The sequence below is a fragment of the Neodiprion fabricii genome, chromosome 2 (genome assembly GCF_021155785.1).
Source record: "Neodiprion fabricii isolate iyNeoFabr1 chromosome 2, iyNeoFabr1.1, whole genome shotgun sequence".
Lineage (NCBI taxonomy): Eukaryota > Metazoa > Arthropoda > Insecta > Hymenoptera > Diprionidae > Neodiprion > Neodiprion fabricii.
This window is the reverse complement of record NC_060240.1, coordinates 39676486-39694266: the sequence shown is the minus strand read 5'-3', so window position 1 is coordinate 39694266 and position 17781 is coordinate 39676486. Positions and strand designations below refer to the sequence as shown.

Sequence of the window (17781 nt, the reverse complement as noted above, 5' to 3'; positions counted from 1 at the left end):
ATACTTGATAACGCTTAATAAAATCAATCAGTTCGAATAGCCGATATTTTATCGAACGCCTTTGTTTCACTGCCCCGTAATTGAATCGATGAATTATTTAAACCTACCGCGATGTTTCACTCAACCTCTGACCAAACGCTACCGCCCGGAGATACTCGATTCGTACCTTTTAGTCGGACAGGTTTCCAACTAATTTCGTTTCCGTGTTCGCTTCGACGTTCCCGTAGAAAATACCCGCGTGCGGGAGAATATTAAGGTTCCAAATATGTCGCGGGGCGAGATTAGAAACGGATTGAAATATCGATACGAAATTGAACCATTTCTCACAATTTCTAGAATATTTTGCCTCGTAATTGTCGTTAAAACACGGCGCTGATGTCGAGTTTCATGGTTTTATTGGCTACTAGAATGAATTGGACGAGTATCTCGAGAGAGTTATAAAGATAAATTTACTTTCCGACAATTTAAAATCTAACTTGATTCTCGGATGGCCTCCCGGGCGGTTGAATCTTGATTTCAAACGGGCGTGAATTTAGTTAATTTCTTATCTCCGAATCCGAAGCAACGCTCTTCAGGAGGTGAGAATCGCCCCGTCGGATACAGCAGAACGAGAGACAACAAGAAGGGGGGGGATGGTTGGCCCTCGGGTTGAAGGGTTCGGGAATAAAGGGGCGAGTGGTGAGGGGTGCGGAGACGGGTGGATAACGCCAGGATAACGTCCGGATAACGCTTGGATAACGGCGGGATAATTGGTAGCGGTGATCAGACTGGGTTTTACGATCCGGGAACATGCGGCTGTCCCGGGAAACCTTTCCGGCCGAGTTTCGCCCCCGCGCCCCCGCTTTTACTCTCATCGGGAAAACTACGGCTCTTAAGAAAACTCTCAGCGGCGAAACAGCGGCGGCGAGGGTTCCGGGTCCAAACGCGGGCCGACATTTCGCGCACTTTTACGACTCTGCCGACCCTCCCCGTCCACCTCTTCGTTCTCATAAACACTCACTGAGTTACGGGTTGTTTGTTTTACCGAAACCAGGCTTTAGGGGCGGTTTAGCGCAAGTAGCTTTCCGCCCCCGGCCTCGCAGCTACGGAATTTCGGCGAACGCCGATTGAAAAATTGCTAAAATTATCGTCCGCCTCTCTCACTCGGCGGCGGAGGGATTCGGCAGCTGAGGCGCGTCGTGACGACGACGTCGCGTTATACCTTCGCCAAGAGCAAAGTGGAAATCCGTGTCCGCCAGATTATCATCCCGGAGTCAATCCTGATCAGTCCAACCCCTCCGCTCTCCCTCTCCCTCTCTCTTTCTATCGTCCTGGAACGAAGCGCGCGACGCGTCTTGATCTTGTAATTTCTAAGGCGAGTCTGAATTATTTGCGTGATTCGCTTTTTGTCTCATTTGTTTAGTAAAGTAGGCTAGTTATTGGTCACTAATTTTGTTTGCGCCCTTCTTTGTTATTTTTTCTCTTTTTTTATTATACTAATACTTGCTTTGTTTTCTTTTTGTATACTTCATTAGTCTGAATACTAATAAAATTGTTATAATATTAAGCTTTGTACAATGCGATACAATGCGAGTAGATTTTATCTACTACCATATGTAAATAATCACCTTGGTATGTATATTTTGCATAATGCTTAAGCTATACGGGAACTCTAGTCATTGACTTCTGGATACCTAGCCTCTAATAAATCTAATCTAATCTAATCTAATCTATCTCTTTCCACTTTCCCGAGCTCCTCCACCGCTCTCCGACGGCCAAAATATCGCGCGATTTTCGTGCCGTCTCTATTTTCAAAATCATTTCAATCACGCGCCCCAACGCGCTGGCTCAGGGGGAGAGGAACGCATAACCGCAACCTATAAACTCTCGGTGCATCATTTTACGAGGGAGGAAGTAGTCCCTTGCTTAGGATTCTATTAACTTCGTATCGGCGCGTGTCTCCTCGACGAGAACGATAACGGCGCGAGTCACCGTCTCAGTCGTAAGTTGCGAAAATCCAACCTTCCGCGCATCGGTATAATCACCTACGTTCGAAAGGTGCCTAAACTTCTTTTCGAGTATCGACTTCGTCGGATCAGCTTATTTCAGCGATACGCGAAAATCAACCCCGTCACGCGGCCAGACGTTCATATATTCGGATCTCTCGGATTCCCGCCGAGCCGACCTTACGCCCTTCTGACAATATCGCGAGGAATCGCCGGAGGTGGAACGGGGAACTCGAGCACAGCCGGGTAGATACACCCCTCCGCGTTTTCAGAACGACGTTGTAAAAACGTAACAGCTCGCCCGAAAGTGTCGTAAAGCTGAGACTTTGCCGCGGCCGCGCGCGTACACTTGGCCCGATGTTTTGTGCGAACGGCGCCATGACAGGCAATAAGACGTATACGGGGCGGGGGTGGAGGTCGCGTGGTATTCTCGTAAAATTACCCCGAGCGTATGCCTCGCAGGCAGTTATATTTATTGCGCGACAAACGAGAAGGAGAAAAATTTCCTACCGCCCGAGGTCAGGGTTGTCTACCGCCCCCCGCTCAATCTCCAGGATAGCGTCTCGAGTTTAAGGACGAGTCCTGGAATTGCCCGGACTGCATTCTCGCCCAGTTCTGAACCGCGCCAGTGTTTTGTTTTACAATATTTTCAGAGCTCTCGAAATTTTCAAGCGCCGTCAACCGCGCGTATAAATTTCTTTCCTCGATCAAATCCCAGTCAGTTTACCGACCGCATCCCCGCCTTTCGCCTCCTATCCGTGCGGTTATCCATTAACGTCTAACGGCGAACGCGAGTCGGCTTTATGTGGAATTTTTTCGTTTCAAAATACGTCGAGTAAATGAATTTTCGTCCGGGTTAAGTGAGTGGCGGAGCGCCGATTGGCGTAATGGGCAAAACGAGCGATAGGGCCGCGAATGGCTCGCCGAGGGAGCCGAGGGATGGTTTTTGGCGAGGGGATCGGCCCGAGGACTTACGCAGCTAGTCTACGGGTCTTCCATTACGCGTTCCAAGACTTTCCCTTCAGAATTAATAGCCGGAGACACACTCCGGTTATTACGCGGCGTTTCTGCCGCGGTGACGGTTTTCAACCAGGGGTCGGGCTTCCCTGCTTTCTTCGAGTTCGTTGTCGCGGGAAAAATTACGCGCGAGGCCCGACAGTCGGATACTTCTATTCGGGATGTTTCTGGCGCAGGGCGCACCGGCAATCGTCGTAATGAAAGTATGATTGATGACGCCCTCAGCCGTGCAACGCCGGCATCATTAGCCCGGCAAGTAGGACACAGCCGACGGGTCGGCCAGCTCTCGTCGTTCCACCGCAGCCGTCACACGACTCGGAACATGTCACGCACCCATTAAACGCATTATGCATTAGTCCAATCCGGAGATGCAGACCGGGTGCCAAGCCGCACGATTACCACTCTCAAAGTTGTATCTCGTAACGTTAACTCCGCTCGCGCAACAATCTCGCGCCCTCCTCGAACATCCGACGACACCGAACTGCGATTCGCGAACGTTCGGGATACGAACATAACGAAGAGCGCGTAAGGATCGCTGACAAGCCGAAGGACAACGCGTGCACGTCAAGCTTCCTTATCGAGCTATACAATTCCGATGGATTTTAATTTCAATAACGAAAACAGCGGGACGCCGTTGGTGCTCTCTTTTTTAATTACACTTTCACCCGTTCCGTCGTTCCCGATTTTTGGCGATCCTAGTCCCGAGCACCAGTGCCCTGAGACCCGCCGCAGAGTTTCGGTAATTGAGGAGAAAAAAAAAAACAAAACAAAGAGCCAACGCGAGGCAGCGCTGTTTCTAAGGGCATTTTTGTCCCCTCGGACATTTATTTTATTTAGCCCCGTCCCCTGAAATACCATAGAGCAGAAAGAGGTGGCGGGAGAGGATTCGGAGCTGGTCACTCCGCTACTCAATTCTCCCGTTCCATCGGCGAGCCGTAGGATCCCGTCGAGCGTGGAGGAGAAGAGGAGGAGGGCGGGGGGACGGGGAGAGGGAGGGAGCCTGGACCCGGCCGAGATGGACACAGAGAATCGCCATTACAAATTGACAACCTTGATTGATGGCGTTGGTGCGGGCGGGGTGGCCCGGGTGCCGAGCCAAGTGAGATGGAGTGGATTCGGGGCGCTGGAGGGACCTCGCCTCCGCCTCCGCATCCACCCCCGCCTCCGCAGCGGCAGATAGCGACCCGCAACCCCGGAGCCCCGAAGGGAAAGACCCGGGCGAGCCTTATCGAGACGATGCTCTCAGCGAGTCCGTGACGAATGACCCGAGACTAGATGCGAAAGGACCCGATGCGCGGAGCTGGGGAGTCCGACCGAATATGAGATCGACTCCGAGAGCTTCGCTGGACTTATCTCGACGACCGGATGTCCCGAATGCCGGACAGAGCCGGGATACTCACCGAGGCAATTTTCCACCCGAGCATCGCCGCCCGTGAAACTATTCTTATAACGAAAACAACGCGGTTCGGCAGTTGGAAAAAATTGGAACCGATGGTAGTTTTCACATTCGTTGAAGTAGCGTCAGTCTCGAATATGTAATTCTTGAGGGAAATTGGCCGGTTGAGAATCTTTTATAAATTCGATAACAAAAAAGTATCGGAATTACAAACAAGAGCTTGGATATCAATTTTTCATTTTTCGATATTGAGAAGAATCTTCCGGATCGCTGTACCAAACTTTTTCGCAAAAATGCCTAAAGTATTACCACTAATGCGAAATAGTTCGCGTGATTTTTTGTAAGTTGCGTCGACGCAAACGTTTTATGCGTTGTATACACGATTCCGATTGCCAAAGGCCGAAAACTAAATGTTTTTTTTTGTCTACAGTTGTAAATTATCCGATCCGCAATACCTGGACGAAGAGCTACTCCGTTCGTGCCGTGATAAAAATTCCGAAATTCAACTCTTGCCAAACGCACAGCACCGAGATATTTTGGCCGGTTATCCGGGCTCCGAAAAGCTCGGAGGGTTTCCGGTTATCCCGAAGGGGAGAAGCGTCTCTGTTTCGACGGACATTACGTCGTTCCTGTCACGTAGTAGTATGATATAGAGTTACTTAGCCGCGCGACCTCCGGCATTACGGCCCTGAGCGAGGGCGAGAGAGGTGCTCGGATGGTCCTTATACGGCATACGTCATACGTCATGCGTTAATTGAAACGGGGGTTGGCGGCGGCGGGCGCCGACTACAAACGACCGCCTTATAGAAATGTTATTATTTGTCGGAGGGGAGCCGCGACTTCGATGGCTCGAAGGCTTACCTACGCCGAAATTGCATCGCCTTTCTCCCTTTTCCGCCGCATGACGCGAGGAAAAGTCGCGTCCGATCGATTTTCCTCTGAACTCGGAATACCGGCTTAATCCCGAATGTAAATTCGACGCCGAATCAACCAGCGCCCAGCGGATATAAATTGGTCCAGGAAATGAAGGACCCGACTGACCAGCGGCGCTCGATCGGAGCCCCGAGATAGCCGGCCGAGGGTCGTCCGACACCAGCGGCAGGGTTACTCCTAGATTTTTCATGCCCTCGAGGCGCGTCCGGTGTATCAAGGTTCGAGTAGCCGGCTCCGAGGGTGGACCTATCTTATCAGGCCGGCATAATGGCCTGTTCTATCGCATCTCGAGCCGTTGACCGGTGACCCCTAGACAACGCGGAGCGCCGTTTTACCCCGGAGAGTTTGACCGTAGTTTTGAAGACGGTTTCGACGAGGTCCGTATAGATATACGCAGCGAGTCGGGGATGAGAACGTTTCTTCTTTTTTCATACAATTACCGCAATCCGTTGTCGAACGAACAATGACTTGTTTCTATCGGTATTTCCCGCTGTTTTCTCATCCCCCTTCAACCGTCGGCTGATGCTCGATTGATCGCTTCTCCCGTACCGCACCAATTACGGAATGTTTTCCTTCGCAATATTGTAAAGTTTGAAAGAAATCCAGCTCTTTTGCGATCGCGAGTTACTCTTCGTCTCGATTCCGATTAATATTCCCGTCTCGATCGGGACCGCGCGGCGATCCGGGTTTGAAATATATAAAAGAGGCACAGGAACAGGCAACGATTCCAATTCTCTCAACTCTCCCAATTACCATAATTTATGGTCGATCGGTTAATTAAAATATCTAAATACCGTGAGGTGCGCCATATAAAATCGTGGTTCGCTCGAAGGGTGCACCCTTCATCCAGCCCGTACGGCTCTCGCCTCTGTATACGACGTATACCTCATACCTTATAAATATTAAGAGGTTTATAGACAGGCCTCCTCCTCGCGGCGCGCTCAATCATTAATTATTTATTACGTCAGGCAACGGCGGAGAGGCGGACGATCCGGTGAGTAGCGGCATCGCGTTGTTTACCGTCTTCTTGTTTGACCCGATCGGCAGAGCAGATTTGGCAAATCTCGCCCGTCCGCAGTCCTCGCAGTGGATGAAATTTATGAGAATTCGAGGGCGTGCAAGAAAGAGAAATGTTGGAAAAAAATATGTGTATCGCAAAATGAAATACACGCGCGATCATCATGCGATAAAACGAACCCCCCGAAGAAATTGGTTAAAATATGCCAAACCGCGACGCCGATGTCGGAGGGTGAAATTAATTTAAACTCGTCGTCGATACTCCCATCCATAAATGCAACGGCTTCTTTCGTCCTGCCCTAACCGAGGACTCCGTGGGACTCCCGACGTCGGTGAAGATCGAAATGGTCCGGCAGAAACCAGCGACGATTCGCGTCCTCGAGGTGTGCAAATCGTAAAATATTTTCGACCCTTTTCGGGGGCAGGAAGCTTCGTTTCAGTGGCCGGCCGGCGATCGATGACCGTCCTCCTTTCATCGGCGAAGAAGGCTAGGCGGGTATCCCGGGATCCTGGAGGAACCGAGGAAGGAACTCGCTTGCTGGAGACAGCGGAAGAAAAATAGCGGAAGTCATCGACCTCCAAGGAGCTATATATCACCCCGATGCAGGGGTTCGCGTGTGTGTTTGCGTGTTTGCGTGTTTGCGTGTGCGAGCCCCGCTCGTCGAGAGAGTAAAAGGGTGCGGAGGAGGAGGCGGGAATCTAGGATAGTAGTCCTGCCGTTTCGTCATTCCGGTACGGCGTTTTCCGCTCTTCGCTTGCCGTCCGCATCTGCTCTTTATTTCCTTCCTTCCCTGTCCGCGCGCTTCTTTCTCTTCTTCTTCTTCTTCTTCTTCTTTTCGCTAGACGGGTTTATCTTAAATGAGACTCCCCGAGGCTTAACTCGGCTTGGCAAGGTTAACGGGGCCTTGGCAAGGATGTATCTGATTGATTAAATTCTTGCAATTACACACGCCCTGCACGGCCGACGGCAGCTGCGGATATCTTTCGACTCATTCTCCGAGATTATATACCTTTTACCCGTTTGCATTCCTCTGCCGCATATGTTTCGTTTTCGTTATCGATTTTTTTTTCTGCATCTTTATTTTTGTCGTTCGTAAGTACGTCACAAATGTGCCTCGATTATCTCGGATGGCTCTCGCCTTGATCATCTCTTTCCTTTTTTCATCATTCTTGATCCTCTTTTCTTTTCTTATTTTTTTTTTTTTTTTTTTTTCGTCCAGCCAACATCGATAAAACGCCGTTCCGTTTCAGCCGCGGGAGTTATCACGTGCGAAAACGCAAGTAATGCAGGAAAATATAGGAAGCTCTTGACTCACCAAGTCGGAAACTCGCACGCTGTTTTCTCTCCGCTCGAAGGGTTCAAGTGTCGCTGACTTCAGCGCGAAATCTGAAATCGATTGCCAGCCGCTTCCTCCTCGTTCAAAATACGTTATCTCATACTGTTTCACCGTCAGCGCTTTTCTCGTCTTCCTTTTTTTTTTCTTCTTAGTGTTCTCTTTTTCCCATTCCCCAGAATATCATGCCACTATTTCACTCCATTATATACATACAATTGCCGAGTCATGGCTTTGCGTAAATTCCAACTCTATTCTGAGACTAATTTTGATTCGTTACTTTTTATACATCTTGTGGCAAAATTGTACGAAGAAGATTACACCGCGTTGCATAGAGGCAAAAACTACGCTTGTTTTTGTCCGGGCGATTATTTTGGAGTTACGCAAACGTCGTCACGGTCAATTAAAATGGGCAGCTTCGTGGATTCGTGGTTCGGTGTTGTTCTTTTTCGTATCCTTCTCCTTTCTCTTTCATCCTCAGCTTCGGTTTTTTTTTTTTTTTCTTTTTTTTTTTCTTTGATCATTATTTTTCTCTCCCCGCGAGTCACGAAGCGGAGAAACAAGAGAAGAGATTCCGGAATCGGAAAGTCTCGGTAAATTACCCCGGCCGTTGAGAGGATCACTCGTTCGTTCCTCTCGTTTCCCTCTGCAGAAGAACGGCGGCAGTCGGGACAAGCTCCGACGCTCTATGGGGCAGCGATTCATTGGCTAATGGTACCTTTAACGATAGTTGCGGTAATCAAGGAGCCAGAAGAGCATGACGGCGTGGCCGTGACTACGACAAGTGCAGGGGAAGCCGAGGAAAGTGGGCGAAGCATCGCTGGTCGGTAAGAAGGGCGAAGGGCCGAGGAGAAGGGCCGCTAAGCGGAGCGGCGGAGTAAACAATGGACAATTCGGACCCGAGCTAACCGATGAGTTATTAGATCCGGGGGCATTTCCGGTATTGCGTCGCGGATGACCAATAGTTTCATCGAGGGATCGTTGAAGGATCCGGAGCACATTTCCGGCTTCCGTACCGCGACTCGTCTTCCCCAGTTTCCCGGTTATATCCACTCTCCATCCTCGGCGAGATAGTCGTCGTGGCCGTCGTTCCCTTTCCCCGCTGCGGTGTCTCCGCGGTTTCCCATTCCGCCCTACTTTTCCACAGTTTCGAAAGATATGGACCGTGCCCCGTAGATGGTCTTCCGTTTCGAATCGAGCCGCTTTTGTCTACTACCGCCTCGTTCGCCGATCGCGCGGAAATTCCCCTCTCGGCAGGATCAAAAATCAAACCAGCAGCAGCGTCGTCACGGCTTAACTCACGTTGCTAATAGCCGCGAGTGGTACAGCCGAGGATCTGGAATTGGTGCCTGGAGAATGCAGCTAGTCTGGAGGGGCATTTCCGGGGAAGGAAGAAGTTAGTTGGCGGCGACACGAAGTGGTCCAGGGTAGTTTGCCAGAAGTTGAGCTGCCCCGCAGTTGCTCCGGCTTCTCATCGGGAAGTTTCGAGTCCCGGATCGAGAATGGTCGCGCCTAAACCACCGGAGGAGTTGGTAGCCAGCTACGCCGGGCTCGGTGATAGATATGGAAGTCCGGAGAGTAAGAACCATCGGTTTCCCGCCCCGGAGCGAAGTAACGAACCCAACTTCTCAAGATTTCAAGGAATTTTAAAGTTCACCTCGCGACTCGAGCGCCCTGTGACGTTGGATTGATGGTTTAATTACGACCACCTCCGCATTTTCTCTCTCGATTCGCGGGCTTTGAACGCCGGCGGCAACGCTCCGGATGGAACTCGTCCATATCTGCACTACGGAATGCAACCCACGGCGGTGGCAAAACAATGCACAGGTTCAAGGTGCCTCGTTGGAACCGCTCGGAGCTACGGGGTAGGCGCACACCAGCTGGTAAACACATAACCGTAACTCGGTGGCCGGCAATGAATCTCCTTTTAGAAGTTTCGGGGTTGTTCGTCGGGGAGTAAGAGGCATGAAAGCAGCAGGGCCCGTTTTCTCTCACTCGGTTGGCCGCCCTCCCATCCCATATACCCCCTTTCCTCAGGACTCTCAGTCTCAGTCTCAGTCTCCGAGCTTCAGCCTTCAGCCTCAGCTTCCCTCGCGGCGTGCAACTCCCTTTTAGATCCCATCCCAGAATACTTTCTCGCAGCTTAGCGGACGGCAATTAACGGCTCCCTCATTTCCCCTCTAAATAAATTACGGAGGTATAACGCCCGCGCTCCTGCGGAGGGCTCTCTCTCTCTCCCTCTCCCTCTCCCTCCTCCACCCCCTCTCTACACTCGTTCCTCGCCGTAAGCGCGGCTTCGGATTTACGTTCCGAAGGCTTTATTGCGTCGCCCCGCGCCTTTTTCCCCAACGAAACCGACCGACCGACCGAACGGTATATACGGTTCGCCCCGATCTCATCCGATTTCGTTAAATTTCCCCTGAATTTACCGGCCAAACTCAAAGCCCCGCGAACTGCATTCGATTAAGCAAACTTCTCCGAATAGAAACGATCAACGACCTTTTACTCGATCCGATCTACGACCGGCCGTCATCGTCGAGAGTGGACGGATGACGGGGGGCCCGGATTCTGGGACTTGACGGAGCGTGATTTTAACAGCGAGAAACCAGTTTTCACTCGCATGTTTTAACATCGCGAGCCTGTATCCCAGATGCAAATGATGCTTCGAACCGCAGTGCCGGGCAGCTCGGCTAGTTGGATTCCAGCGGTTTTTGCGAGGCTTTCGCGAGAGAAAACGCTCGGCATGTGGGTCTCATTTGGTGAAATCCAGGGTTCGGAGCACGCGGGGCTGCTCGGGTCGCCCTGGGCTCCCATCCTGGACTCCCCGGCGCGTTACGGCGCAGTTTAATCACACTACCAGCGTATCTCTCGTTAGTGGATATCGCCTGGGCGGCTATTATATGAGACTACATTCCTCAGTCTACCCTGGAGATGCGATACGGCTTACCGTCTTACCGCCGTTATAGGTATACGTGTATAACATACGCGTATAGAGGTACCGCCTCTTACTGCTGCACTGGGATCTATTATCTTTCGAGTTCTTAGCTAGGATTTCACGCCGGCAAAAACTCTCTGTTATGAGTCCCCTCGTGTCCGTACTTTATTGCAGGTTTCAAATTGCAACCGTTCCCGGTATATGAATACCTTGCCTACCATCATCCGGGAAATGGTAATCGAGTATTTCTTCGTTCTTATTCCAATCGAGCCACGTACGCTTGCGAAACGATACTTCAGCCCCCCGTTCTCTTCCTCTTTTCGATCCGCAATTGACTGACCAAAAGTGAAACTTACCCGGTGTACAAAAATTAAACACCGTTACGGAGATAGACGAGATGTGGAGGATTTATGGGTATCGATAAGGATCGATGCGGAAGGGGGTAGGGGGATGAAGTTGTTGTCAGAGGGTCGGTCGGGGCGCCGGGCGCCATTGAGACTCTGCGAGACCGTGTATCGGCGTAGATTGAGGTCGTGGCTAGACTCGGGTTGGCTTCAGTTGGCTTCGCCGGCGGATTTAGCATAAGAAAGGCTTGTGGAACGATGGTGCACAATAGTGCGCCCTTGCATTCAGGATTTCACCGAAGCCGTCGCCGGCGCTACTCAGCAGTCGGCCCGGGGCTGATCGTGGATGGGGAAAAGCGGGGAACTCGACTGGGCCAAGAGAGAGAGAGAGAGAAAGAGAGAGAGAGAGAGAGAGAGAGGCTGCAGGGATCTGAGGGTGGGACGCAATCACGGTACTTGATTTATTGAGGCAATATACATTAAGATACCAACATTAAAACTAGGGGAGACTCACTCCCGTCCGGCAGCCACCGCGGCTCCGTTACACACGAGGAGTTGACAAGAAAGCTCACAGGGAAGAAGGAGGAATCGAGGAAAGTGGAATAGGAGAAGCTTTCCTCCTCTTACAGGCGCTGCTCTACTTCTTGTAGCTCCGTTAGAACACACGCGCGCACACACACACACACACAGTCACACTCTTGAACAAAAACATGGCGAACATTGTTCCTCGATCTTGACCCTTACGTAACAAGTCTATGTTACCTGAGTCGTAAAAATTGTTCGAAAGCACGCGATGCTTCGGATCATTCGAAGCGCGAATCGAGGTTCAGGTCCGTCCATGCGCCATGTTGAAAGAGTGAAGTATGCGGTTCCATCGAATTTTCGAGGACTTTTGTCTGGTCGTGGAAATTGTCGATCGAATCGCGAATCGGGAAAAAGCACAGCTCGATCGAATCGAGAATGTCGCGTAGCCGCCTGCCGGCTGAAGAACAGGGTTCTAACCGTAGTAACGCGTAGTGTTTCCGCCGTTGTCTGCAGGGCCGAGCGGGGCGTACAGTCCGGAAGCGACGATGGGCTACATGATGGACGGACAGGCGGCCAGCATGATGCATCGACCGCCGGGAGACCCCACCTTCCACAACCAGTACCACTACCCTTCGGAATACTACGGCCACCCCTTATAAAGGTAAGCAAACGTGGCGCTGTGTCATCATCCCCTTAGCGACAGGGTTGGAGTCGAAAATACACTCGGAGGTTCGCGTTCGGTTTAACGATCGCGATGCGGATCGATGGAAGCGGTTTCAGCCGTACCGCTTACGGTTATTTCATTCCCCTAGCGCCAACTCTGTCGCGCGAATAAGGGTTTTTAGTTTTTCATTCCATTTCGCGGATACTCTTCGATGATTTGTGTTACAGCTAAAGGCGTTCGAACCGAGTTCAGGCGAGAAACAAGTTTTACGTCTGACGCCGTATCGTGCGTGAATGTATCTGCGGATCACGGATAAAAAAAAAAAAAAAAAAAAAGAAAAAAAAAACGAAACCACGGGATGTTTTTCGCAGACGTCGTCGATACGGAGAGCCAGCCTCAAGGTAAGGGGTGTCCGATTGTGAGACATCGTGAGCCCGTGTCGCAGAGCGTCGATAGAACACACCTGCACCGAAGAGTTGCCCGACGCCGTTTCACGGATATTTATTAACAGCAATATCGTGGCGAAAATGCGGTACATACTACATGCACAGCTTTTAGATGTCCTGCGTGCGTGTGTGTATTATATTATATATATATATATATGTATACATACAATTAATCCAACGAACTATACCGTGTGAAGACGGGGGAATTGATTGCACTGCCAAATCCCGCGATAAAAAATTACGTATATGTATATAACATGTTAAAATACGTCAAAGATTCGATTCGACGTTCAGATTAATGAATATAAAACCGCATTTCGCGTCATCGCTCCGAGTTCTGAGGCATCGCGACGATCACGCCGGCTCTGGTGGAGAAGGAATGAAAAACGAAACGAAATGGAAAAACAAAAGGGAAGGGGGAAATTCATGTGATTGTTCTCTGTACAAAATAACGAGGTGTAATATTGTAGCGAATGAAATATAAATGTTAAATTTTAATACGATTGCAATGGAGAGACTATATAATAATAATAATATTAATATTATAATAACATTTAATAATGATTATTATTATAACAATAATATTAATAATAATTATAAATATAATATTATTGATAATGAATATCAATAATTAATAATTATAACGATAACTATAATAATAACAATAGCCGTAGATGTAGTGGTAATAATATTAATATTAATAATAATAAATAATAAATGATAATATTAATATTAATAATAATAATAACAATACACTATTTCTAGCAAATATATATATATATATATATATATATATATATATATATATATATATACTTTATATATATGTATAGTTAATTGGCGGGCATGTACATTACCGGTGCTCGCGTGAATGTCCAGATCGTGACACGATTAAAAATAAGATGAAAAAGTTTGCGGGCAAGAAGCGACTAATGGAAAAATGATAGAAAGAAGGTGTGAGGAGATATTGAAAGATCATTCATTGACGGAAAGAATTTGACGGATTAGAATTGCATCGTATATACGTAAGTGATTCTAATAGCTTGGCTAATTCTGACGGGATAAAGAAATAATATGAGAATTAAAAAGTGCTTGATGCATGCGTTGTGCCGGAACGGAGCGTCGACATTCTCTTAGGACATTCAATTTGTACAGTTCTTAAATATAAATAATTTACTAATCGGTTAGGAGAAGGTGTAACAAACAAGCAAACGAAAATAAAAATTAAAAAAAAAAAAAAACAAAAAAAAAATGAATGAAAGAGGACAGAGAAGTTGAAAATTAAATATGAATAATAGAAAATGAAGAAGAAAAATAAAAGAGAAAGAAATTGATTATATGTACAAATAACGCAAACCCTTTGTAATATAATTGAAGAAATTGGGTAAAGATAAAATTTAACTGAAAAGATAAAAAATGAAAATTGCATATATATACATATATATATGATATATGTATATATTTTTAAAAAAACGAACACGTTTTCATAAACAGACGAGAGATGAAAATTATAATGAAATAACGAAATGCAACTGCACAAAGAGAAAAGAAAAAACGAAAGAATAATTCGTTACACACCTAATAACAGCCGCGCTCTATATTCGGCTGCTACGGAAAAATTAAAGTGAAAAAGTGTAAATTTTTAGCGAAGGATTGTAATGTTGTGTCGCGATCGATCGATCGATCGACGGTGAATAAAATGCGTTAACGTCTGACGGGGACAAATTTGTATTGTGCATAATATGTCTAACTTGTAGAATTTGCTCGATCTATACAACCTGAAATTTACAATACGTACGTAAAAATAAATTATGGGTATATATATATATATATATATATATATAATATATATATATATATAAATTATACATATATATACTGTACGATGTGATGGGTGATACATATTCGTTCCCGCAGAACACGAATCGCCGCCGATCGACGACTTGGGAACTCTAATGATACCTATATATATATAATTGTAATAATAATTATTATCATTTACCTATAATATATTGTGTATAAATAGTTAAATTCAATTGAACACTAATCAGCGGACTCGATCGGGGACTCTGTTCGTTCACATGGGACACACACGGAACACACACAGAACACACGAAATGTGATATGCGAGAAAAATGAAGTACCTAGAGGTATGTTTTTCACACGCCCGCGAAGATATCAGCGTACTTTTTTAAACATTTAAATTTCTTTTCATTTCTTTCATATTTCATTCATCGTTTGTTTGTTTGATTTGTTTTTTTTTTTTTTTTTTTTTTAGTTTCTCGTTTTTCACTCCATTTACAACATTAGATTTATATTTTTCCCGCGCAAGGGTATTGAACGTAATCTTGTTGAAACGATATAAAAAAAAAGGGTGTAACGTGCAATAACAAAATATCAAATATGAAAGAAACAAGTATAGACCAACCTCGAATCTTTACGCATATACAATTAATACACACGTACGGTAAAGTGCAGGTATGTAAATATAATACATGCTATTGACGAGGCGAGGTGAATAATCATAATGATAACGATTACGAAACGGATTTAAACAAAAAAAAAAAAAGAGGTGAAAAATAATATAATTAAAATTTACAAACTTTATCGCGGAAACGGGGAAGAGTAAGGAAAAAAAAGTTTAAAAAAAAAAAATTAAAACCAACCAACTACAGGACAGCGAGAGATTGGCTTGCATGCGTGCGTGCTCGATCCTGTAATATAATATTATATATACATACATATATATATATATATATACGATATATATATATATATATATATTATATATGTACTATATATATATAGATATATGTATACTGTAAGTTCGAAGGTGCGATAAGGTGCGAAAGTACGTCCGAGGTATATTATATACGGAGAGAGTGGATGTGAAAAAGACAGTGAGAAAGAAATTTAAGAGAATTAGAAGAAAACGATAAGTAATAATAATAACGAACAGATGATGTACCATAGAATATACATATTATATGCACACACACAGTTGTACAGTTTTTGCGAGCGGTAGGTTTTTCCTAGGGCCCGAAACTATCCTCGGCTTCTTTTTCCCAGATTTCTTCGCCATCCGCTTTATCGAAATTTATTTCTATAGTTTCTCGGCGCGCGATGTGCCCGGCCTTTATTTCCCCTCTTCCGTTGCTTTTCGACACCACCAGTGATACCGGACTATTTTTTTATGCCGTTTGCCAGCTCAACAGTTCGCGATGAAAGCTTGACAAAGCTTGTTTTCCGCTTCTAATCGACTCCTGTAAATGATTAACAATAAGATTATTTTTTACGGTTAAGCGACATGATGTATACGATGAAGACTATATAATATTGTACATGTAGGCGTGTATCGCGTTGCCTGGTCAATACACTATATATACTATATACACATTATATATAAATACGATAAAATTAATTAGTCAAATTTAGTGTTAGTTATAGCTTTAACACCGTCCCAGTGTAATCAGCGGAGCTGAAATTCGACGCGCAGACGTTTATTTATTGTTATTATCTTTCAATTATACCTTCTTCGCGATTTGTTTTTCTTCTATCGTTTCTTCCGTAGAATGTTTGAATTATATTGACATGCCGCGATTCTTCCGAATCAATACAGCGGGACGCAACGAAATTTTTTCTTCACTTTAAACCTCGACTATTTCGTCACGGTTATCTTTCTTCCGTTTTAAAAATTGAAAACTTCTTGACTCGATTATCCCCGTGATCTATAATTATACGGAAAGCCAACTTCCGCAATGTTAACTCTCACCTACCGCAGTAACATAATCTATAATATATATCTTCTATGTACATCGATCGTAAACAGTCGTGTGCGCGAGCCTGATATACGTAAAGTGTTTTTCGATTAACGTGTATGTACGTATGTATATATAAGTATATATGTATATGTATATATGTGTGGAAAAAAAAAACAATTTGACAAGCATTCGTCATATACATAGGTATAATGATACAACGGGGTGAAATTTGTCGAAAGAAGAAGGATGAGCAAACGATTAAACAAAAAATTAAAAGAGAGTAAGGTTACAATTAAAAATAAAAATTAATTTTATTTCTTTCGTACGAAAACAAGAATACACAAAATAAGTATCGCATATGTATAAAATTTTCTGTATTTTTTGATGGTCAGATTATAACAATATGTGATTAAACTTAGAAAAAATGAGAAAAGTAACGAGAGATGAAGAAGAAGAAAAAAATTAAATAAACTAACGACACTTTTATCACTCGCGTATATTTTGAGCGGCATAAATGTAAATTTATTAATATAATCCATATTTTTCCGTATACGCAGACATTTGTAAAACATTTACGAGACGTATGTAAAAAAAATTCTTTCGATCTGCTTGTACGATAATTATCTGCGAGATTCAGGTATAAAGAAAAAAGTAGAAGACAAAGAATTTAAAAAAAAAAAAAACAAAAAAAAAACAATTAAAATGACTCCACTTTTGCGTGATATTCACGACGATTTGTATACTAATAACGACTGTGCACAGGTGTATACTCGACTCTAAGTGCTCGGAGATAAGAGTTTTTTGTACTGAGATACATTTGCAGTGTCGAATAAAACAGCCACTGATTCTCTACCACAGTACAAGCAATCTTACAATTAGCTGATCGACTCGAAACTCGTTATCTCCGAGCGGAGACAAGCCGAACAGCTATAAATGACGAAAGGAATCGAAAATACCGGGGAAATGAAGATTTTCCGAAAAGGCGGTAATTTTTATCGGTATCATCGTTGATTTCATCTCGTTTTTACCTCGCAACTACCGACTGTCGTCGCTTATTTCTATCGACGATACTCAACGATTTCGTAAATTAAAGACTTGGAAAATTTTCATGCGGTATTCTTCGACGTATTAAAAATTAACAAAAGAAGCAAATTTCCCTCACTGGACACCCATATTGTATACTATATTATACGACACAGACAATCACTGATGTTTCGTGTGCGACGATCGCCGGCAGTGACGTCACGGATCGTCGACGAGCAAGCATGTTTTAGAATTTCTGTTTGTTGACCAGTAGAATGTTTAATTTTGTTGACGCCGTCTCTGATACCGTCCGTGACGATGCTCGACGGCCCTGCGGGCGCACCTGAAGCTGGCGCAAATTACGGATGATTTATTTAACCGAGTTTCGCGAAGGACGATCG

General features: G+C 45.6%; 1 protein-coding gene across 5 annotated transcripts in view; it reads left to right on the top strand.

Moving 5' to 3' along the window:
- LOC124175115 (homeobox protein homothorax) overlaps positions 1 to 12537 on the top strand; it is a 285128-nt gene extending 272591 nt beyond the window's left edge. For 4 of the 5 annotated variants that reach the window (XM_046555027.1, XM_046555025.1, XM_046555024.1 and 1 more), the window contains exons 14-15: positions 11979 to 12147; positions 12378 to 12537. In XM_046555027.1, the coding sequence (XP_046410983.1) occupies positions 11979 to 12145 (167 nt within the window). In that variant the 3' untranslated portion in view covers positions 12146 to 12147; positions 12378 to 12537. The remainder of the gene's footprint in view (positions 1 to 11978; positions 12148 to 12377) is intronic. The other variant, XM_046555028.1, reaches the window with a different exon arrangement.
- Positions 12538 to 17781: the final 5244 nt, after the last annotated feature.